The sequence below is a fragment of the Gigantopelta aegis genome, chromosome 3 (genome assembly GCF_016097555.1).
Source record: "Gigantopelta aegis isolate Gae_Host chromosome 3, Gae_host_genome, whole genome shotgun sequence".
Classification (NCBI taxonomy): Eukaryota; Metazoa; Mollusca; class Gastropoda; order Neomphalida; family Peltospiridae; genus Gigantopelta; species Gigantopelta aegis.
The window spans coordinates 71,706,661-71,730,886 of NC_054701.1; the positions used below are offsets into that span (position 1 = coordinate 71,706,661).

Below are 24,226 nucleotides of genomic sequence, written 5' to 3' on the forward strand. Positions count from 1 at the left end.
TAGTAGCAAGGGATCTTTTATATGCACCATCCCACAGACAGGATAGCACATACCACAGCCTTTGATATACCAGTCGTGGTGCATTGGCTGGAACGAGAAATAGCTCAATGGGCCCACCGACGGGGGTCGATCCCAAACCGACCGCGAATCAAGCGAACGATTTACCACTAGGCTACGTTTCGCCCCAAAATGTACAGAAGGCCAAACACCAATGTGTGGTAGAAATGGTACAGTCTCGTGGGGAACACCAACACTCGTAGGTTGAGCACCAGGTACACGCCGTTGAAGGCGTGCAAGGCAACGTTTATGGCATTTATCTCCACGGAAGCTGGAAGAAGAAATAATTAAGTACAATACAGTTTAGTAGGATAAATTAATCACTAAAATATAACAATATAATATACTACTACTACTAGTAGTAGTAGTAGTAGTAGTAGTAGTAGTAGTAGTAGTAGTAGTAGTAGTAGTAGTAGTAGTAGTAGTAGTAGTAGTAGTAGTAGTAGTAGTAGTAGTAGTAGTAGTAGTAGTAGTAGTAGTAGTAGTAGTAGTAGTAGTAGTAGTAGTAGTAGTAGTAGTAGTAGTAGTAGTAGAACAGTCAGTCCCAATCAGGCTTTATGATGACCACGGTTTCAGCAGTGTTCATGGCGGGCTACAGTTCTTTGTTTTGCAACGGCCACCTATCCCAACCTTGGCCAAAGTACACTAAGAACGTTTAATGGGGTATAGTTATAGTAGTAGAACAATCAGCAACTTTCAGTCCTCGTGGTGGTGATGGATTTATCAGACCTCTTGATGGCTGCGGCTGTTTCACTATCTATGACTGCCACAGTTCGTTGTAGATTGCGCTCGTACACCGTAACCCGAGTCCAGTACATCAAGAAGAAGAATGCATGGCACACTGGAATCGCAACAAACACGCCAAGGACAGAGTATGTTATAGCAATCTCTGGGTACTTCCATGCCATTTGCGGATAAATGTACTTCTCGTCATTATAACCGATACCGCCCGCCGTTTCATACACGTAAGAGAACATTACATACGCGGTACCAAATATCATGAGCTGGTAGAAGTGGTAAATGCGGACTGGAATCGCAGTCAGGGGCATGTTCACGACCACGTAGACTCCGTTCAGAAGGTGCACGACAATGTTTCCGAAAGAAACTGCAACGAAAGAAATAGAAAACAATACACTGATCATCGTGTTCTAACTGAGGCGCATTCCCAGAGGGGCTTCAATGGTGTCATCGAAAACCCTTCAGGTACGTGTACAGGAAATATACAGGTAGTGGGGTGAGGGGTGGGGGAGGGGGGGGGGGGGGGTCTGGACTGTGGTGAGGGAAGTTTGTTGTGTTTTCAAAGTTTTGTTTTTTGTTTTGTTTGTTTTTTCTTGGGAGGGGGGGTAATTTATTTTTTGGGTTTTTTTTTTTTTTTTTTTTTTTTTTTTTTTTGTTGGGGGGGGGGGGGGGGGGAGGATTCGTCATACTCCGCCGGAAAATATACTATGAAAAATAAGTAGGAGATATTCCATTTTAAATATCAATAATTATAGAATGAAATATAAAACTCAAAATAAGTGCACAATGTGCGCTATAGTTCCCACCCCAAGAGCATGAACAAACGCATCGATTGTTTTGATCGCGAAGCACGTAATGTGGCGTTGCACGTGCGAAGGGTGTGATTTGAAATAATACTTGGTTTGTATGTACACTGTGGCAGTATTCTTTCTTGTTTGTTACTGGAACACTAAATCATAACCTTACTGTCACATTCTTTACAACATTGTGTAATTTTTCAACAATGCGACGTTTCCAACGTCAGGAACGTCTCATGGCTGTATGCATGCTCCAACTTGGCACCGCCCAAGCGACGTTACAACATGGAAGAGTTGGCTAATGGTTTCCTTTCTAACAAAGTGATAAAATTACCAAATATTTGACATCCAATAGCCGATAATTAATGAATCAATGTGCTGTAGTGGTGTCGTTACACAAAACAAACTTTTTTGGGTGATTGTCGGGCACTTGTCGTTTTGAGACGGCCCCTGGAAGACGGAATGGCTGAGTGGGCGATCATGTGACGCATCGTCACGATATAGGTCGGCGAAATTAGAATTCTGCTGTCCGGAGTTTGCCGAAGCTTAGCTGAATGTGGGTGCTGTCGGGTTTCTTTCTGTAGTGTGTGTATTAGTGATTAATATCTGAATTTCTTTTAATCAATCAACTCGAAAATGATCGATGTAAAGGTATTTGACGTCAAACATAGGATTGTTGTGGTATTAGAGCGGAAATCTTTGCCAACTTTTTGGTTGTCGGGAATTGCCAAACAAAATACATTGCTTGGTCTCTGACTGTAATGAGAGCGTATTTATGTCCAAATGTCCGTCTAGCTCTCTTATAGTCCGAGTACTCGGGCTAGTACATGATATGCCTAGTTTCAAAACCAGAGTCGTTTAAAGATTGGGACCGGCCTCGGTGGCGTCGTGGCAGGCCATCGGTCTACAGACTGGTAGGTACTGGGTTCGGATCCCAGTCGAGGCATGGAATTTTTAATCCAGATACCGACTCCAAACCCTGAGTGAGTGCTCCGCAAGGTTCAATGGGTAGGTGTAAACCACTTGCACCGACCAGTGATCCATAATTGGTTCAACAAAGGCCATGGTTTGTGCTATCCTGCCTGTGGGAAGCGCAAATAAAAGATCCCTTGCTGCCTGTCGTAAAAGAGTAGCCTATGTGGCGACAGCGGATTTCCTCTAAAAAAATCTGTGTGGTCCTTAACCATATGTCTGACGTCATATAACCGTAAATAAAATGTGTTGAGTGCGTCGTTAAATAACACACTTCTTTCTTTCTTTTTAAAGATTGGATCCCAGTGGCGCGCAAACTATGTGCTGTGTACGTCATACTACAATGTGCGTTACTGCTAATGCTTGGCATGAACTGACTGAATTTTGTTTTTGAAATCGCTTTTGTAAAATACCAAATTCCATTGGAATTGTACACTTTTTTGGATCGGCAAAATAGATTTTTAGCTGTGGGATTTTGAATTCACTATAAACATATGACGTAAGTAATTTCAATATATTTTAACCTGTAATAAAAATGTCTGAAGCGACCTATTTTGTATGGTATAATTTATATGTGAAGATTTTTAGAAGTTTGACAGCAGGCGATTACTGTTTGATGTCTAAAAATAGAATCTCAAGGAAATTCCTCGGGGATTCCTTTGTTGACATAATTCATAAAGTAGTTCCGGCTATAAGCCAAAAATAGTGCTAAACTGAGATTCATGGTGCTATGAATGTCAGTTTTTATCATCACGTGAATTTGACCAATCCAAGGCTTTATAGCAAAGGCATTTTTAGAGATTGGAATTATATACCTATGGAAAACGTACACAAAAGGGTCCGCTAAATTCATATACTCCCCCACCCCGTCCCCTGTTCAGAAAATGCACTGTTCGTACAGTACTTAGTATGTATTCCTTCTGTTCCAGATGGTTCGGTAATATGAATCAATCAAATACATGTACTTATTTACCGCCTATATACATTTTTGCTGTGAATATAGCCACCCCTCGTTAGTGGAGGCTATAGACACGGCCTTCGTATATATAGTCACATCTTATATAAACACCGTCTAGTTCAGAGTATCCTTTAAAAATGTAACAATTCCTATCCCAAGTCAGCTGTTATGGCATATTTTGTATAATAATGAATTTGACAAGGTGGAAAATGACGGTGTTTGTGATCCAGATGTTTAGAGTTTTTCGCGTACGACTAACGGTAAATTTACCTATGGATGCAAAGGCCTAACTAGTCGGGATTGTCAACGTTTAACATGCTTGTTACTAAAATAAATTAATATATAAGCTTAATATCATTCAGTACATGTTTTTATTAATTTTGAATAACTTATTTTCATTGTTGTTGGGGGTTTTTTCTTCTATTTACCCTACGTCGCAGAGGACGGTCAAGCGTTCTCGTTACACGAGCTTGGTAAATCGTTTTGGCACTGCGGTTATTCGGGGAATGCCCGTCACGTGACTCAAAATAGTACGTCACACCTCTGCTCTCCAAATAGCCGTTATTTTTCTCAGAATTATGGACCGTACCCATAATTCAATTATTTTTTTAATAAAATATCAATAATAAGTGTGATATGGTGGTTATGTAGATGGTTCAATAAAGTATTTTTAGGTACAAATCAAATGTATATATTGTCATATAATATTTTGTTGGGTCAGTAATTAGGTCAACCATCCGTGACAGAGCGCGTTTAATCATCGGATATCGGATATCAAATATTTGGTAATTTTGACATATAGTGTTAGTGAGGAAACCCGCTATATTTTTCCATTAGTAGCAAGGGATTTTTTATTGCACCATTCCATAGACAGGAGGATAGCACATACCATGACCTTTAATATACCAGTCGTGGTGCACTGGCTGGAATGAGAAATAGCCCGCTTGCATATGCAAAATTTAGATGCGGGGTTGCCCCAATTCGTTTTGAAACTGGGCGCTATGAGAACCTTCCAGTGGAACAGCGCATATGTCCTATGTGTCAAAATAACTGTGTGGAAGATGAGGTCCATGTTTTAACCGTGTGCCCCATCTATACTGACTTACGTTTTAATTTAACATATTTAGCTCTGTTTTTTAACAACCAGTATGACCTCTTATCAGACGTGCACAAATTTTGTTTTTTAATATTCCACAAAGATTTAGTTTTTAATACTGCCAAGACCCTACTTTTAATTCTGGTCCGACGTCAGGCACTTTTATATTCTTAAATTTGTATTATTTATATTTTAATATGGTTAAAAAAATTATGTTCTACTTCAACTCGACGTCAAGTCCCTTTTTTATTCTCTTATTATAAATCTTTTGGTGTTATATTATGTAATAATTATTTGGTGTGTGTATATATATACAGTATAGTATATATAGATTTTATTTAAAATATTATTTTAATGTCAGTCTCTCATAATTCCGTTATGGAGTGGCTTGTGTACTTTTATTCTTGTATTTTTTTATTTTAATGTTTTTAAACCTGTGTACACATGGTGAGACTTAAATAAAATATATGTCTGTCTGTCCAGTGCTCGCGCTGTCGTTCGCCAAAGTCGCTAATTGCGAAAAAAAAAAAAAAATTGCGAAAGAATTTTCGTTTTGGCGAAAACATTTGCGAAAGATTCCCCCCCCCCCCCCCCCCCCCCCCCCATCTGATTTTTAGAACCAAACATTGCAATCATTATTAGTTTAACCTTTCTACGTTTACAGATTATATTTCAAACATATTAAATGGCGAAATTATAATTCATATCTGCTATATCTGTTTTTATATAAAAATAATTAGAAACGAAATGACCAGACAGGCCGTTTTATTTTATGAAACAAAAAAAAATAAGATTTTTTTTTTTTTTTCATAAAATAAAACGGCCTGTCTGGTCATTTCGTTTCTAAAAAAAATTAGATTTTTCTATTATATATACAATAATACATCTATTTATTAAGATATATGCATATAGGCCGGTTGCTTTGGAGCACTCTGGAGGGGTAGCACAGTATCTGGTGTGACTGGTAACAGGTCGTTTCGCCCCTGTTACTAGATCGCCCGCGTCGTTTCGACCCGGATCCATTTGTACTGTTAACTGAGTCGGTTCGCCCCCATGTAGGGTCGTTTCGCACTTTTTTAAATTTTGTTAATAAAAACATTTATTCATTGCTTTATCATATATGCATCGGGATTATTTTTTTTTGGGGGGGTCGGGGGTGGGGGTGGGGGTGTTACACACTGCCGTCGATAACCACAGAGTTTGGTCTAATACGCGGATGGTTTATACTAAAATTCGAGCAGATCTAATTAATTTTTCTTTTCAGGTTGAAACATCTGCTAAAAAATAATCCCCTAAAACAGTGTCATACAAGACGTAAACTGAATAATAAGTACATCTTAACATGTACTATATTATCATAAAGAACAGGACTAAAAACAAAATATTTTAACTGAAATGCCAAAATGTAATTGGCGAATACATATTTAGATTGGCGAAAGAAATTGAAGATTAGCGAATTTTTTGGCGAACAAAAATGGCCACCCAGGGCTAGCACTGTGTCTATCTACATTTGAGGGAACTACTACACTGTCTATGAGTTGTATTATGGGGCGACAGGAAGCTATAAAACGAGGTGGGAAAAACAGGTGTGAATGAAAGAAGGAAATGGTTTATTTAACGACGCACTCAACACATTTTATTTACGGTTATATGGCGTCGGACATAATATGATTAAGGACCACACAGGTATTGACAGAGGAAACTCGTCGCCATTTCATGGGCTACTCTTTTCGATTAGCAGCAAGGAATCTTTTATATGCACCATCCCACAGACAGGGTAGTACATACCACGATTTTGATATACCAGTCGTGATGCACTGGCTGGAACGATAAATAGCCCAATAGGCCCACCGACGGGGATCGAATTTAAATTCCAGGTTTACTGCTTATAATTGATTTTGAAAAAGCATTTGATACTGTTGAATGGGAATTTATAGACAAAACATTAGAAGCATTTAACTTTGGACAGTCCTTTAGAAAATGGATAAAATTATTTTGGTATAATAGCAATAGTGCGGTTTTAAATCTCGGCTATCTTTCAGATTTCTTTAAATGTGAACGAGGCTGTAGGCAAGGCGACCCACTTTCACCATATTTATTCATCATATGTGTCGAGTTGCTGTCTGCTGCTGTCAAGCGTAATACGGAAATTAAGGGAATAAACATCAATAATCAAGAATACTGTATTTTTCAGTATGCAGATGACACTAACTTACCTTAGATGGATCAGAAAAAAGCTCAACTGAAGTTATGAAAATATTAGATGATTTTGCTTCTTGTTCAGGCCTTAAGATAAACACAGATAAGTGTACGGCAACATGGTTTGGTTCAAAAATAAACTCTAATGAGCAGTTATGCCCACACATTCCACTAAAATGGTCTAAAAAACCTTTTAAAATTCTCGGCATAATATTTTCAACGGACCTCCAGAAAATGTGTTCACTTAACTTTGAAAAACAATTATGTAAAGCGAGAAGGATTATATTTTCGTGGTCAAACAGAATATTAACTATTAATGGTAAAATAATAATTATAAAGTGACAAATTCTTCCACTTTTAACACATTTATTTATTGCTCTTCCAAACCCAGATACTTTATTTTTCAAACGATTCAATACATTATTATACAAATTTATCTGGAATGGTAAAAGAGACAAAATTAAGAGGAATTTACTAATTAATAAGTATAAAGATGGAGGACTTAAAATGATTGATCCTTTGTCATTTTGCAGGTACTTAAAGGTAACATGGGTAAACAGACTAATAACATCTTGACTTTGGAAGTTTAGACCTTTTTTCATTTCAGAAAAAACAATTACTTAGATATCAAAATGTGTCCAAAATTTATTCTGGAAAGATGTAATCAATAATTATGCATTACTACAGGAAAATGAATTTCAAAATGAAAACCAATTTATACAAACTTCATTACTATATTTCATTCCACCTAAATTAATAAAACAGTTCCTACATTGGTATGAAAAGGGTCTAAAACCGGTACGTGATTTATTTACACCGAATGGTATGATAAAGCGATTCATAAGAGTTAAAAATGAATATAACCTAAATGGTAATTATTTACTATACTTTAAAATACTTTCATATATCCCAAAATATTGGTTACGCAAAATAAAAGGACATATGTTAACTTTGGAAACCCCAGATAATGACAATATTTTTAAAAAAATGCAAAAATCGAAAAGCTGTAAATTTATTTACTATTTATATATAAAATCAAAAGTGTTTTCTATATTACATATTGCGAATAAATGGTCACAAAAACGTAATACAAATATTACTGAAGGTCATTTGTCAAAATGTTTTGAAATTATAAAACAAATTACCTCCGACATTAAAACTCAAAACTTTCAATTCAAGCTTATACATCGTATTTTGACAATATCTCTGTATGTGTGGCATACAGGCGGATAATAAATGCAGCTTTTGTGCTAACGAACCGGAATCTTTGGAACATATTTTTCTATTGCCCTCACTCTAATCAAATATGGAAAACATTTCAAATTTGGCTCGAAACAAAGATAGGATCAGTTATTAAATTAAATATTCAAGATGTTTTGCTGGGTATCCCTAGTCAAAGCATTTTAATAAATCATCTAATTGTTATACTGAAAAGATACATATATACTTTTAAACATAAAGAAAAACTACCACAATTTATGGAAGCTCTTAGTTTTATAAAATATTATTGAACAATAGAAAATATATTTTAGGGTACAATGAAGACCGCTTTACAGAAAAATGGGGCATTTTACCTCCCTAAAATTAATACTTTAAATAAGAATAATAAAAAGTCTATCAAATACACTTAGTTTATTTTTTACGCTAATGGAAATATCCTTTCAGCTGGAGATAAAACATTTCCTTAATTTTCTTACTAATATAACTGTCCTCCATGACTTTGCCAATCCCTATTACGTAATAGATGTACATAGCTATTTTTCATTATTAGTATTTTGCGATGTTATTTCTTCTAATAAGATGTATAAGCCACGTGGGTATATAACACGGATGTAAATTTGGTATTTCATGGAAATAAACTTTAGAAAAAATAAAAAAATAAAAAATAAATAAAATCATTTTATATTTTACAGAGCAAGCGTCGAAATACCTCACAGAGAAGACATGATAACTATGATTTAAACAGATCAGGTTGCCGGCGTCTGGATTGAAAATTAACGTTGCGGAAAGACACTGGCTTAAGATGTGATAATAATCCAGCTGAGATTTCAGGACATCACTTGTTGAATTTGTTTCGAATATGCTGTCATAGCCAGCATTGTTTTGTAAATCCACATAGTCACGATCACACCTTCCCACCTCCGCCATATTGAATTCTTAGGGGAACAAAAATAACAGTTAAAACTTGATACACAACTACTCACAAGCATCAAACGCCCTAGGGCCCATATTTATAAAGGCGTTTTAGGTAAAATATTTTAACTAAAACATGTTCTAACCTAAAACACATTTTAAATCGATATCATAAAAACTGTTTTAAGAAAAAACACTGTTTTACTTAAAACATTGTTTTAGAGTACCGTTTTAAAGTGTACACATATATGCAATATCAGGAATGCGGTGGTCTTACGAAATATATGTCGGATGTGGGGAAGGGGAATGTACCTCGGGATTTTTTTTTTTTACTCTTGGACTGATTAAAGGACGAATTACGGGAACGAACGAAATGACAATCTTTTAAAGACTGTTTTATTGTGCTTTTTCTCTGAGCCCTCACTGTTCACCACCCATATTTCTTCCCTGAAAGCTGGCGAGAACATGAAACATACAAGTTGTTTATTTCACTGAAATTACGACAGATGCACACATTGCATGCAACAAGTGAAACGCATTCTATTGAACTGAACTGCATGCACGTATGGAAGGGTATAGTTTTCACACCGCACAATTACATTGGCACTGCATTACTTCTATAGACACCTGTGAGCGTTATCTACTGGAGATAATGTTAGATAAAAAAAAGAACTAAACATTTTTCAAATGCTGAAAAAACATTTTTGGTGCAAACAATTAAAGAGAGAGCTCATATAATAGAAGATAAAAGGAATGACATTAATTTTAACAAGAAAAAAAAGGCCGCTTGGGAGGAGGATATCCAAGATTACCACGATCATTTCTCTGAGCATACCGGGAAAACAATGACGCAGATAAGAGACTGGTGGCGACGGGCAAAATGTCAGGCAAGGAAAGACCATGCGAAACATAAACGAGATATGAGCAAAATAGGGGGTGGGGAAAAGCCGACTTCTCCACAAGGTATCACAAAAGATATCTGTGAAACAATCCAGGATGACCTGATTCCGCTCATCAACACTTTCGATGACGATGCCGCCACGTCAGCAGCAGCAAGGACAACCCAGACTTCACAGTCCAGTGATGAGGATGAGGATAACACTGACTGCGAAAACATCAACATGCCCATGGATGAAGATGAACTGCCCTCTGGTACTGTCAACAGAAGCCCTTCTCTGATTGGTAATACCGAGACGACAACTCAAAACACCATGCCGCAGAAAGAACAGGTTGCTTATTTTTATTTGCATATTTTACTGCAACATTTTTTATTTCTTACAGGAATTTTTCCTTACTTTGTTTGTTTGATTGCTCAGGTAATTTTAAAAATGTAAAAAACCCCACCCCAAAACAACCACTCTATAAACGCACGATAAGTCAGTTTCATTATGTTTATTTTGGCAGGTGGAAACCAAACAAACATCTTCAAAGAAACAACCATACACCACACCAGAGATGAAAATTCTGGAATTTGCTCGAAAGGAGCACGAAGCAAAAATGCTAAATCTATATTTGAAGCATGAAATTCTTCAACTTAAAAAGCAGTATTCGAGCAAAAATTGCCCAACGCCAAGCCACCCAGATTCATCTAGTACTTAACATGCAGTTTTTGTCCAAAGCACCTTTTGTTTTAAATGCATAAAAGATGGTATATAAAACAGTTACTTGTAGTTTGTCTATTACACAAGAAATACATAGCTAATGATATTGTAAGGTTTTTGGTTACTAGTATGTTATTTTAATGGATTAACTTTTAATATGTTAGGCAAAATACTGTTGAATAAGAGCCCGTCTGACAGCATTTCCACGTCCGTTTTGTACTCTGTTGATCTGAAGTTGAGGCTGCCGATCTTCAATGTCATCGTCTAAATTGGGTTCTCTTTCACTGATAGCAATATTATGCAATACAGCAGTTGCTACAATCACTGCTAGAGATATTTGTAACTTCTTGAATCGGAGAGTATAAGTTAAACAAGGAAATCTTCGTTTCCACATTCCAAACATGCATTCAACTACATTTCTCGTGGAACAGAGAGTACGGTTATATCTGTTTTCGGCAGCGTTTCCTGGATTGAGCAGAGGTGTCATTAGATAGGGCAGACAAGGATATCCCGAATCGCCAATTAAGAACCCATCAATTTCTCCATCTTCAAATCTCTGTTTCATTAAGCTGTTGTCGAATATTCTGCTGTCATGTACTGAACCATGCCAGTGTGCCACTATGTTGACAAATCTACGATTACTGTCGCTCACTGCTTGGACATTAATAGAAAACCAGCCTTTTCTGTTGAATAATCTTTGCCCGTTTTTACCTTGTCCAATTATACGGATGTGACTGCAGTCAATGGCTCCTACGCAGTTGGGGAAACCAGCATTGTTGAAAAATCTTTCTTTAAGATCGTTCATTTCCTCATTATTGGGGAATGAAATATACTGTGGTCTCAATCTAATTAAAATTAGCTCCACTATTACATGTGGATCTAAAGACAGCCAGTTGGAGCTCATGTCCACCAATCAAAACCTTACTTGCAGAATCCTGCCAGTGTTTTAAAAATAATTTGAAAACATTCCGAATTATCCTGAGGGTATACGACATGTTTCGTGTGAATTACGAATGCCTTAAAACATGTTTTATTTTATAAAATAACTAATTTGTAATGTAAAACTGAAGACTGATTTAGTTTTTTTAAATTTTATAAATAAATAAATAATTTTTAATGTAAAATTGAAGACTGATAACCCACCCCGTACGTATTGGTATGGTTCGCTGTACTGCGGCCACTAAAATAGACTCGCCCGATATTTTTAGAATTTGTATGCTCCCAAATAACGTTATAAAAGGCGAAGTGTGATTGGTCAATATTTAAATTATTATTCTTTTTCTTACCTCGACCTTCAGACAATGAAGTTGTCTAGCGAGAACGTGGTGATTTCTCTACCCCCCACCCTGGGGGCTGTGTTGCGTGTACTTGGCCCACTAGTCAAGTACCGCATTGAACACAACGGAGACAGTGCTGTTGTAACCTTGAGTTACGGAGCTACCAACTCATCAGGATCGAAGAGGAGGAACCGGAGGCGGCGACCTAAGACTTCGCAGGGGGGACCAAACCTGGCGGCTCAACCGCCAGGAGCGGTCCCACCTGCCCCGAAGAGGAAGATCAGACCAACGGGAGCGAGACAGGGTGATCCAAACCCGGTGGCTAAACCACCGGGGGCGGTTCACTCTGCGCAGCCGCTCCCAGTTTCTGACCGGAAGCACTCGCCAGGAGCGGAACAGGGGGGACCAAAGCTGTCACCTCCACTGACAGTGGCGATCCTTCCTGACGACCCACCTGCTGAGATGGAAACTGGACACGTCATCGTGACGGACCCCCCAGCGAGCCCACAAGCGCCTTCCATTGCTGTTGTTGCCGACCCTGCAGCCGGACATGAGTCCAAGAGGAGGAAGATGTCAACGGTGTCCGAACCGGGGACACTCGACCAATCCGAATGGACTATCGTCTGTGAAAACATCCCATCCAAATGGCAGGGTGCTATCCACGGCGATTTCACTGACACCAACCAACTGAAGGGACTTTGGAACGAAAACAACTGGCGAAATCTACCCAACGGAACTGGAAAATACCAACTTCACTCAACAGGAACTGGCAACCAGATCCACGTGACTGCACAACAGGACGGACTGCTCAGGCAAGGACTCTTGATACCGGATATGCCCAATTCTACGATCCATCGTATCCTCAAGATAGTGTTGAGAGATATATATCCGGCAGCCATCTACAGGAATATGAAGGTCTTGATTGAAGGACTCCCCAACTTCAGGCCTGGGCAGTCCATCACCTCGCCATGAGTCCTGTTATACCAACCTCCTACCAACCTCCTTTGCCTCCGTGAGTAACCTCTTTTTTTGGGCTAGTTAGACTTTAAACGTTTTCGAAGCAGTTCAAAATTCTTATGTTTATTTTTTTATAAGTAGTCTAACGCACTTTATTTCGGCGCCCGTTCAATTGCTCAAAATCACCTTAAAACTTTTCGGCCGAGCAGTCTTAACCATTTTTGGCTAAAATTTTAGAGTCCAGACATGTATCGGTATGCAGTACTCTTTGTAGACTTAGGTAAAAAACAGGCTTCACCGAGGAATCGAAATTCAGCCAATCAGAACACGGCTCCCACTCGGTGTTACTTCTTGTTTATGAAGTGTCTGCTAGTCGGTCCGCGCTTACTAAATGGCTTTTTTCCAAATTCCGCCCACTTCAAACTTACCCCCCCCCCCCCCCCCCCCCCCTGCTCCGGAGTCAGTCACTGGCGAAGTCAGAGGCTAATTCCGTAGTGGGCGTGCCTGAACCTTCGTGGATAGGGGCACGTAAATATAGTTACCCATACCCATAAATTATTATTTACAGACGAAATGTTACCTGGACATTGGGGACTACGCAGTGTTGTTAGTTTTAAATCACTGGCAAGCTTCTGCAAGTAAGGTTTTGATTGGTGGACATGAGCTCCAACTGGCTGTCTTTAAATCCACATGTAATAGTGGAGCTAATTTTAATTAGATTGCTGTGGTCTTAACCTGGCATTCGCATTCGTCACTCGTTTGAGAACAGTACATACGGTCGTCTGAGAAAGTCCATGGAGGTCGGCCATGGTGAGCTGGAATCCCCCTGTTGCATAAAACCGCAATGCAAGTAATACTTGAAGTTCGCAAGGGACTGCATGATTACTACGTGTTGGCTGTTCTATATCTGCCCGCACCATGTCAGTTACAACGCGAACTGTATTTTTACTCAGACGAAATCGCATTCGAAAACACTCATCAGACAAACGGTCAAATGGATTGTCACGATCTCTGAAAACACGCTCTCGTCTTATTGCGCGGTTGTAGTTGATATCCTTAACACGTTGAAGATGTTGTAGTTGTCGGAGTACGTCCATATTTCATGTCCCAAAATGTTGAAGCGACTGAGTCCAAACACGCAATTGAGTTAGACGTACCTCTTCATTGTTTTAACTAAAACGTGTTTTAGGATACTTTAAAACATGTTTTAACATTAAAATACTTTTATAAATATGGATGTAAAAACATCTTTTAGTAGCAGTGCTTTAAAGTTAAAACATATTTGTAAATATTGATTTTCCATTAGTAGCAAAGGAGATTTTATAAGCACCATCCCTCAGACATGACAGCACATACCACGGCCTTTGATATACCAGTCGTGGTGCACTGGATGGAATGAGAAATAGCTGAATTGGCCCACCGACGGGGATCGATCCCAAACCGACCTCGCATCAAGCAAACTCTTTACCACTGGGCTACGTCCTGCCCAAAAACTGAATGAGGGTCCTAGGATTTGCATTTGGTGTGTTCATCTGCATGACTACTAAAGTGAACGCTTTATCACTGGGCTACGTCCCGCCCCATTTTCATCTTCATAAATCAAGGCTAATATTCGTTCCTCGTATTCAGCCTTGATACATGTAGTCAAGATTACTGATATCCACTACTAGCGCCCTCTATTGGAAGAAAATTTGTAACACGTATGATGTCCCTTACACGATGACATCGCTGACCAATCACAGCATCGGTAACATGTGACAATCTTGAAAGTTATATCAAAAATTAACCGCCGGACGTCGACGCTGCCATCTTTGTTTACAATAACAAGGGAATCTATAAGGAGCGTTGCGATTCGTTGCAATCAGATCTCATCGCATCCAATGAAATTTAAGCATTTTGTGACACGATTTCTTGACGACATGTATCAAGGCTGAATACGAGGAACGAATATTAGCCTTGATTTATGAAGATGCCCCATTTTATGACTAATGCATGTATAATAATTAAATTTACCGTCTTGTAATAAACTCCAGTAGAGTAGCGTAACGACCAGAGCAGAACAGTTGCTGACGTTATAAATACACCATATGGCCTTGAGAAACCACGGCATCTGTGAACAGGCATCTGACAAAATAATATATTACAGTTAACCGAAAGCAGACTGGCACAAAAAAAAGAAAAAAGAAAAGAAAAGAAGTTTGCGACATTACGGTAAATCCATAACACTTGGCATACGTTCAGCCAGCGAACGTTTCACTAACGTTTGCGAACTATTTGATTGATTCTCGATGTCGCCATTTGGTTTAACGCGATGAGCATGATGAACCAGTCTATCGGACGTTTTTCTGCTCGGTCTGGCTGAACGCAACCCAGGTGTCGGATACCACGGAGTCACTATACAAGTAGGCTACCCGATAATATAACAACAACAAAGAGTTAGAGTTTGTTTTGTTTAACGACATATACCAGTCGTGGTGCACTGGCTGGAAGGAGAAATACCCCAATGGGCCCACCGACGGGGATCGTTCCTAGACCGACCGCGCATCAAGCGAACGTTTTACCATTGGGTTACGTCCCGCCCGAAAACGCAAAAAGACGGACACGCAGATATTGATAACCACTGCTTGGGGCCGACACCGGATGTTGCGCCTAGAGAACAGTCGAACTTTTGAGGGTTACTTACCATTATTCAAGTTCGTAAAAGTTCATATAACTTTAGCACGGTATCGGAATAACATATTTCTCATATTAATGGATTTCTTTCATAACATACATGTATGTATATATTGCTGCAATGTACAACGAATTGCTATGCACCCGTTATATTTACACTTAAACAATGTTCAAACTGTTTATACTCATTAACTATTTGGCGTATTATTTGGTAAATGTTTTCCCGTAAAAATACACTTATGTAATGGCATAGTTATCAGTTATAGCTTTAATTTATACGTTGACATACGTTACCGTAGTTTAATCGTTTTCTTACACACCCGTTGGTGAGAACGCCATGCGTTATTTTTGACAACACATGGTTGTTTACGCACGTACGTGTGTTAACAATTTCAAGACATACGACTGGCTGCTCCTAGGTGATGACCAGGTCATCAATGCCATACGTCCAATGAAAAAACAGCACGGTGGAACTCCATTACACTGTGACATATAGTTAACCTGACAATCATGTCTGTGACGCTACAGTCAGCTACAAGTACAAAGGGTTGTAAATATTATTTAGTCGAAAAAGATGTTAAAATTAGCTTAAAACCTGGTTGTTGAGGATATGTAAGAAATAAAATAACACATTCGTGTCCGTTAAATACCATTTATCTCACAACTCGTTGTTTAAAAACGTATCAAACTCGCTTTCGCTCGTTAAATACATTTTCAAAACAACTCATTGTGAGATAAATGGTATCTAACGGCCACTCTTCTGTTATTCTCTTATTACCACGATAAGTAGCAAGATGTGTCCGGTGTTGGTCCCAGGCAGTGATAATAATTTTTTGACGTTGCTATGTGCTCTGCGCATGGCAGTCGGTTGGTTGCTTGCTTGTTTTTCAAACATGCAATGATGAATTCCAGCAATAATGTTGAATTGCATGAAGAAATATAACTTTTAGACTCCCCGTAACGTCAGAATACCTTTTATGTTTCACCCCCTCCCCCTCCTCCGTCCCCATATAATGAAAGACATCTTCATGCTGACATGTTAAATATACCGTTATATGGCGTCGGACATATTATTAAGTACCACAGAGGCAATTAGAAAGAAAACCTGCTATATCCACTCAATGAGCTCCACTCTTTTCAATTAGCAGGGGTGGATCTTTTATAATATTATGCTTAATCCCACAGACAGAATACTACATACCACGGCCTTTGTTACATCAGTTGTGGAACACTGGCTGTAATGAGAAATAGCCCAATGGGCCCATTAATTGGTCCAGCGATGGGGATAGATCGATATCGACCGTGCATCAGCCGAGCACTATACTACTTGGCTATGTTCCGCCCCAAGGAAGCATTATTACGGTTATATGGCGTCGGGACAGACAGTGGCATTTATATATGTCCACAATGTGCTCTAGTAGTGTCGTTAAACAAAACAAACACATTTATATGTGTCCCAATAATATAGACATTTATTATACTTTATTTTACATATGTTTTAATAACTGTAAAGAACTAAATCGACGGCTGACTGGTCATGTCCACTATTTATGGAAATGGCTGTAGGCCTAATGAAGTCCGATCCACATTGTTAACAGCTACGATAAATTACTTGAAATCCTATCTTTAATTACCGTTAGATTTCCCCCACATTCTGTCCAGCACAAATAATGATAACACCATGACACTGACAAATTAATTTCACATGCTACATTGTAACCATGTCACCTACATTGACTTCGCTAAAATCACCGAGAACAAATAGCATGCAATTTTTTTGTTGGTTGCCATTTTGCTCTCTTTTTTTTTTCTTCCCCCCCCCCCCCCCAGATGCATTCATAATCACCAAGCAAAAAATGTCCTGTAGCCACATAACCTTGCAAGTTTTTCGACCTTTCAAATGACAGACGAGTTTATTATTGTTGCAGGTTACAATGATTTAGAGGAACAAATTATCAATAGTGCAGTTGATGGAGTTGCTACGGGAGTGTTGAAATTATTTTGTTATTATATGCAGATAATATTGTTTTGCTGGCTGACAATGAAACAGGTATGCAAAACAATTTGAGTTGTCTCTATGAATATAGTATGAGATGAAGGTTGTGTAAATAATGAAAAAACCCCACACAAAATCATGGTATTTCGTAAAGGTGGAATATTGTTAAATGATTTACATTTTAAATGTAGTGATCATGTCATAGAGAATGTACCTACATTCTGTTATCTTAGTGTGTTTTTTACAACTGGTGTAGCATTTACAGAAATGCAACATACATGCACTTTAACAGCCAAGCTTAAAAGGGGATCTACCTATTGTACAATCATTTGTGACTTTAAAAACTTTGCACGTCTTTTAGTATTTTTAACAAATTAGTATCTTCTATTTTAAATTATGTTTATTTTGTTAAAGCACCATTATTAGAAAGACAAAAGAAAAAGAAAGAAATGTTTTATTTAACGACGCGCTCAACACATTTTATTTACTGAGAGAGGAAACCGCTGTGCCCACTTCATGGGCTACTCTTTTCGATTAGCAGCAAGGGACCTTTTATATGCACCATCCCACAGACAGGGTAGTACATACCACGGCCTTTGATATACCAGTCGTGGTGTACTGGTTGGAACGAGAAATAGCTCAATGGGCCCACCGACAGGGATCGATCCCACACCGACCGCGCATCGAGCGAGCGCTATACCACTGGGCAACGTCCCGCCCCATTATTAGAAAGACTGCATTTGAAATTTTGTAAAGAGCTGCCAGGATTAAATCAGTCTTCTCAAAATTATTTTATACATGGTGAATCAGGTAGATTTCTCTTTAATAATTTACAGACAATGCAGTATTTTTGTTTAAAACAATAAAAAGTAACAATATGAACAGTCTAATTAAAATTAGCTCCACTGGTTAATTACTATTACCTGTGGATCTAATAGCACCCCGTTGGAGCTCATGTCCAGTTGACCTTTCATTCGACCAATCAAAACCGTACTTGCAAAATCATGCCAGTGATTTGGAAAGAACTTGAAAACATTCGGAATTATGCCGAGGGTATACGAAATGATTCGAGTGAATTACAAAGTATGCCGGAAACTAATTTCAATATAAATTTTTATATAAAATTCGTTATATTTTACCTAATAAAATGTTCTCGGTCAGTATTAATTTCTTCGGTCCATAAAACATGATATTGCCCTCAACGACGGTCAATAATTGATAAATATTATGACACTGAAATGTCATATATTATAAACAGTTTAATTGCATTTATTCGCGTTTATTTTGTCGATCAGTATATTTACCGTATATTATATCTTCCCGTCGTTTATTGACATAGATAATTGCAATGAACTGCAGTAACGTGTCCAGTGTCAGCATTGTATAACTCCAGTTAGTCAGATATATAAACCATCTCGCATCAGTGCCTCCGTCATTGTTTTTCATCAGTATTCCAGTTCCGATAACGCAAGCAACATGATATATCGCCCAAGAGACACGCCATACTATATAGTAGTTTCTTCCACACTGAAATATATCATAATTATATATGCATTTTTTTACGTATTTGTTGCAGTTGTTAAAGGATCTTCGCCCACAAACGGTGGTGTAGTGGTTGATTGAAAACGTATTTTAGTGCATATAATATATATATATATATATATATATATATATATATATATATATATATATATATATATATATATATACACACACACACACACACACACACACACACACACACACACACACACACACACACCAACTTATCCAACTTACGAGGCCCTCTCCTAATTACAAACGTTAAATTGTTCAATAATGGCGACTGCAATTTTCAGGAAATAAATAAATCAATTATTCATTTATTTGTTACTAATTACTATTATATTGTTATGACTTACACTTGTCTGAGAAGATAAAATGTTAATAATTACTTCTATTTCTTTTCTTTTTTTCCTTTTCTGTCCTTTCAGTTTATTCAATTGTTTTTCCACAAACGTTTACTTTAATAACATGACTTAACGGTATTAAATATATATATATATACATACATACATATATATATAATTTTATGACATGACATTTATTAGCTGCCTCCTCCCTCAGACTTTTTCTGTTTATTAGCAAAGATCTGGAATACTTAACCATATATCTGACGCCATATAACCGTAAACAAAATGTGTTGAGTTGTCCTTAACTTGATCTGGAATAAGATGGTTCCACCCAGGGTCCCAGGAGAGTATTTGAAAGGTGTGTGTGTGTGGGGGGGGGGGGGGGGGGGGGGGGGTTTACATAATACTTATGATGGGAATAAGTGAGCTGTTTGGGATTTGAGGCATGCTTCCTCCACAAAACATTGACTTTCAGGCGTTCCAAGCCAGAGAACAATAACGTGGGAAATGCGGGTGCGAAAGCATGAGCCCCGCCCCTTACCCCGTTCGGCACTCATGCGGCCATGGCACTCATGCGGTCTTTTGAAATCTGGTTGTTTCGAGAAATGACAACATGAAATATATATTTGTCACAATTCCTTTATGGTTTCCATGGACGTTTGAAATAATGTTTTAATAATTCAGCTCAACACGACGTGAATACAAGCTTCAAGAGGCCTAAATTTTTATTAAAATAAAAAATAGGGCCTATATCTTTAGAAAATGTATAAAAATAAGTACAGTCCACTCTACGACCCCTCTGCTGACCAGAAATACCGACAGAACAAAAGTTACGACCCATTCTGAATTGTTTTCATGGTTAAAAATAAAAATAAAAAATAAAATAATAATAATAAAAATAAAAAATAAAATAATAATAATAATAATAATAATAATCTCGCATCCCATGTTAATCAATGGCACAAATGGTTTGTTTACAGCGCCCAGCCTCGTTTTGATATAGTTATGCAGGTGGCGCTACGGAACATGTTATGTGCCTGCTTTAAAGGGTAGATAAAATTACTTACCTCAAACTGAGACTGAACAAAATGAATAGGCTTATCATATTCCAATAGTAAAGTGTCGGGTGTGAAATGTTTTCGACATGCTTCCCTGGAGCATATACCCAAGTTTTCCGTTGATTCAGTACGGTTCTTCATTTAACCAGAGGATATATATTTTTTAAAAGTGAGAAAATAGCTTGGTATTATCCCGTTGCACTTGGTTTTAAAAGCAAAGTACAGAAAAAATTTAATAGTAACGTTTAACGGTAGCAATGACTACCCGACGGTGACGTCATTATGACATCATGCGTGGATTGATGAACAAAAGAACCACACAATTATTCGATAAACAGACTGTCAAATAGGCCTTGTTCACAAGACATTGATATTTGTAATTAACACAAACACTAATGAAATTAAAATTGAATAATTTAAAATAAAAATGACTAAATTAAATTTCGGCTTTTTTTCTTCTTTTTTTCTTCTTCTTTTTTCTGGTCAGTATATGATACATAGTTGACCTTGTTATGAATATGTTCACAAATGAAATGGTAATCTATAGTCCGTCCCACCATTCTATTAAAATGTGGGTTTTTTCTGGGGGGTTTTGTTGGTTTTTTGTTGTTGTTTTTGTAAATAATTTCAGTTTGGTTTGACGTAAGAAAAAAATAACAACGGTGTTTTGGAAATAACAAAAAAAATACAATTTGTGTGTGCAATTTACAAATCAATCGGCTCGGAAATAAATAACCTGTAGTAAATTACATAGTATGAAAAAAACAAAGAGATCCCTGTGGGACGGACTATAGCTTAAAATGATTGCAGTGGCAGCACACACACACACACACACACACACACACACACACGTGCGCGCGCGCACACATAATGATTTAATAATAATTTTAAAAACCAATTAACGATCAAAACAAAACCATACAGAAGAAGAAAGGAATTTTTTTATTTAACGACGCACAACACCAGTGGCGTTGCGGGCGCAAAATTATGGACTGGTGGAAGGGACTCGGGGAGTGCTAACAGTCCACTGGTTAGGGGGCGCAATACTTGCCTTGTCCCGGGCGCTTGCAACCCACGCTACGCCACTGCACAACACATTTTAATTACGGTTATAAAGATGGTTTGAACAATATCTATTCAACAAGACAATACAAGGGGATTGTTCAACATTAGGATTGGTCTCCAAACATGTTACCAGCGTCCATGTGTGTCCATGAATAATGCAGTAGTACCAAAGTGTTAAATGTTTTAGTTTTAATATGGTTCGGTGGCGTTGGTAACCAAGACTCCAAACCTTGTACAAAGACAAAATTCACTACTTCACGAACAATAAGAGAAGGGTGAGAGGCGGGATCGACGTGCCCCTCCCTAACGCTGATGCTGGGAGTCGTAACACGCCCAACGGCTACCACGAAGAACAATGTAATTGTCTTGTATCTCAACACTAGACCACATGTCGAAATGATCGTAATAATTATAATGGAACAAGGTTCCGTTCCACGAAAGAATTGTAGCTAAGGTTAATTGTAGTGACTTAAGGTGAGTGTTACAACTGGCACCGTAAACTTTACAGCCGTTCTACGAAGCAACCTTACGGTAGTCGTAAGTGCCCCTTTAAACGCACTCTCTCACAGATGGTTGACCTAATTTATTGACCTAATAAGGAATTATATGACAATATATACATTTGATTTGTACCTAAAAGTACTTTATTGAACCATCTGCATAACCACCATATCACACTTATTATTGATATTTTATAAAAATAATTGAATTATGGATACGGTCCATAATTCAGAGAAAAATAACGGCTATTTGGAGAGCAGAGGTGTGACGTATTATTTTGAATCACGTGACGGGCATTCCCCGAATAACCAGTGTCAAAACGATTTACCAAGCTCGTGTAACGAGAACGCTTGACCGTCCTATGCGACGTAGGTAAATAGGAAAACAACAACAATGAAAATAAGTTAATAAAAACATATACTGAATGATAATATTAATAAGCTTATACATTAATTTATTTGAGCAACAGACGCATGTTAAACGTCGACAATCCCGACTAGTTAGGCCTTTGCATCTATAGATAAATTTATCGTTAGTCGTACCCGAAAAACTCTAAACATCTGGATCACGAACACCTTTATTTTCCACCTTGTAAAATTCATTATTATGCAAAATATGCCATAACAGCTGACTTGGGATAGGAATTGTTACATTTTTAAAGAATACGCTAAACTAGACGATGTTTATATACGATGTGACTATATATATATATATATATATATATATATATATATATATATACGAAGGCCGTGTATATAGCCTCCGCTAACTAGGGCTGGCTATATTCACAGCAAAAATGTATATAGGCGGTAAATAAGTATTTGATTGATCCATATTACCGAACCATCTGGAATAGGAGGAATATATGCTAAGTACTGTACGAACAGAGCGTTTTCTGAACAGGGGAAGGAGGTGGGGGGGGGGGGGGGGGGGGGGGGAGTACATGGATTTAGCGGACCCTTTTGTGTACGTTTTTCATAGACATATGAATAGCGTAATATTGCCCGTACAGTACTATCAAAATAAATAATAATAAAAAAATTAATATTAATAATAATACACAATTATTATTATTATTATTATTATTATTATAAGCCTACTACTACCTTTTTGGGGTGGAGGGGGCGGTGTTTTATCTGGGAGAGTTTTGGCTATAAAAATGCAAGATTAATGTGCGTGCACACACGCTCAAACGACAGGCTGAACTTGTCCCTGCACGTAGAACTGGATTCAACTGGGTTAAGTAATAATTCAATCTAATTAAAATTAGCTCCACTATTACATGTGGATCTAACAGCAGCCCGTTGGAGCTCATGTCCAGCTGATCTTTCATTCGACCAATCAAAACCAACATTTGGACGACAAAACATGCGACAGTACACTGTTTTTTTTACGCTATACATTAAAGCGGCAGTATCCGGAATATTTTTATTATTTAAGCATATAGAACAGAAAATCCAATTACGTTTGGTGGATATATGACGCCGCACTCCACATTGTTTTCACTACGCTGGCTTATCCAGAGAATGTAACTTTAAACCGAATGACCACCTTGCGAACCAGTCAAAATAATTTAATAATAATAATAATAAATGGTGAATTCATGTTCTGAATGTCTATTATTTTATTTCAGCGTATTCGCAATTATTTTCGTTGTGAAATTAATAATATATTTTTTTATTTTCCATGTATATAGCCGGCCCCCATTTGCCAAGTCTCTATACACGGCGGTCGTTTATATAAAATTAAAAAATACATTATACGGTTGTCGTATATATAGCCTCATCACTTACGAGTCTGTTTTGCCGTAATTTTTTAACTTATAAACATGAAGAGTTCTAACTTTTAAAAATGAAGCATGTTATGGAATTCCCTCGATCGTAGTTCAATTAAAATGTTTTAGATTATACAGTAACTAGTTTTGGTATTCCAAATGAATGTAATTTCCATTTATAATCCATATTTAGAGAAATAAGGCCCACTAAATCCGTGATTGAGTGCCTTTAATTATTAATATATTCTTTACAAAGAAGTGTGAATTAGTTAAATAATAAATTGGTTACCGACTTTAAGGAACATCTTAGGTATATCCATTGGTATCGGACATCCATGAGTAACTTTGTCAATGTATGTGATAAGCGAAAATTCCCGAATGCATAAAACATGAGAGTTATCTCTCATATTTTCGTGTGAAGGTCGTATGGCCTAGAATGCTTTTCATGGAACGCCGAGTTTCAGAAAAGGTATTTGATATAT

At 37.6% G+C, this 24,226-nt stretch overlaps 1 protein-coding gene across 1 annotated transcript; it reads right to left on the reverse strand.

The window, feature by feature from the left end:
• Positions 1 to 51: 51 nt before the first annotated feature.
• On the reverse strand, positions 52 to 20,690 carry LOC121369027 (protein rolling stone-like). Its single transcript, XM_041493834.1, has 4 exons — positions 20,414 to 20,690; positions 18,759 to 18,981; positions 14,799 to 14,909; positions 52 to 1,162 (listed from the first exon to the last, which is right to left on the reverse strand). Exons 1-4 carry the CDS (start codon positions 20,543 to 20,545, stop codon positions 744 to 746), a joined length of 885 nt encoding a protein of 294 aa, XP_041349768.1. The 5' UTR covers positions 20,546 to 20,690; the 3' UTR covers positions 52 to 743.
• Positions 20,691 to 24,226: the final 3,536 nt, after the last annotated feature.

What these genes read in the sequence shown, in the direction of transcription:
- LOC121369027 (XM_041493834.1), bottom strand. Translation starts at nt 20,545, where the DNA reads ATGAAGAACCGTACTGAATCAACGGAAAACTTGGGTATATGCTCCAGG. An exon ending in ACGGGAAGATATAATATACG is followed by an intron (nt 14,910 to 18,758) that starts GTAAATATACTG and finishes TTATTTTGTCAG; the next exon opens with ATGCCTGTTCACAGATGCCG. An exon ending in CTGGAGTTTATTACAAGACG is followed by an intron (nt 1,163 to 14,798) that starts GTAAATTTAATT and finishes CTTTCGTTGCAG; the next exon opens with TTTCTTTCGGAAACATTGTC.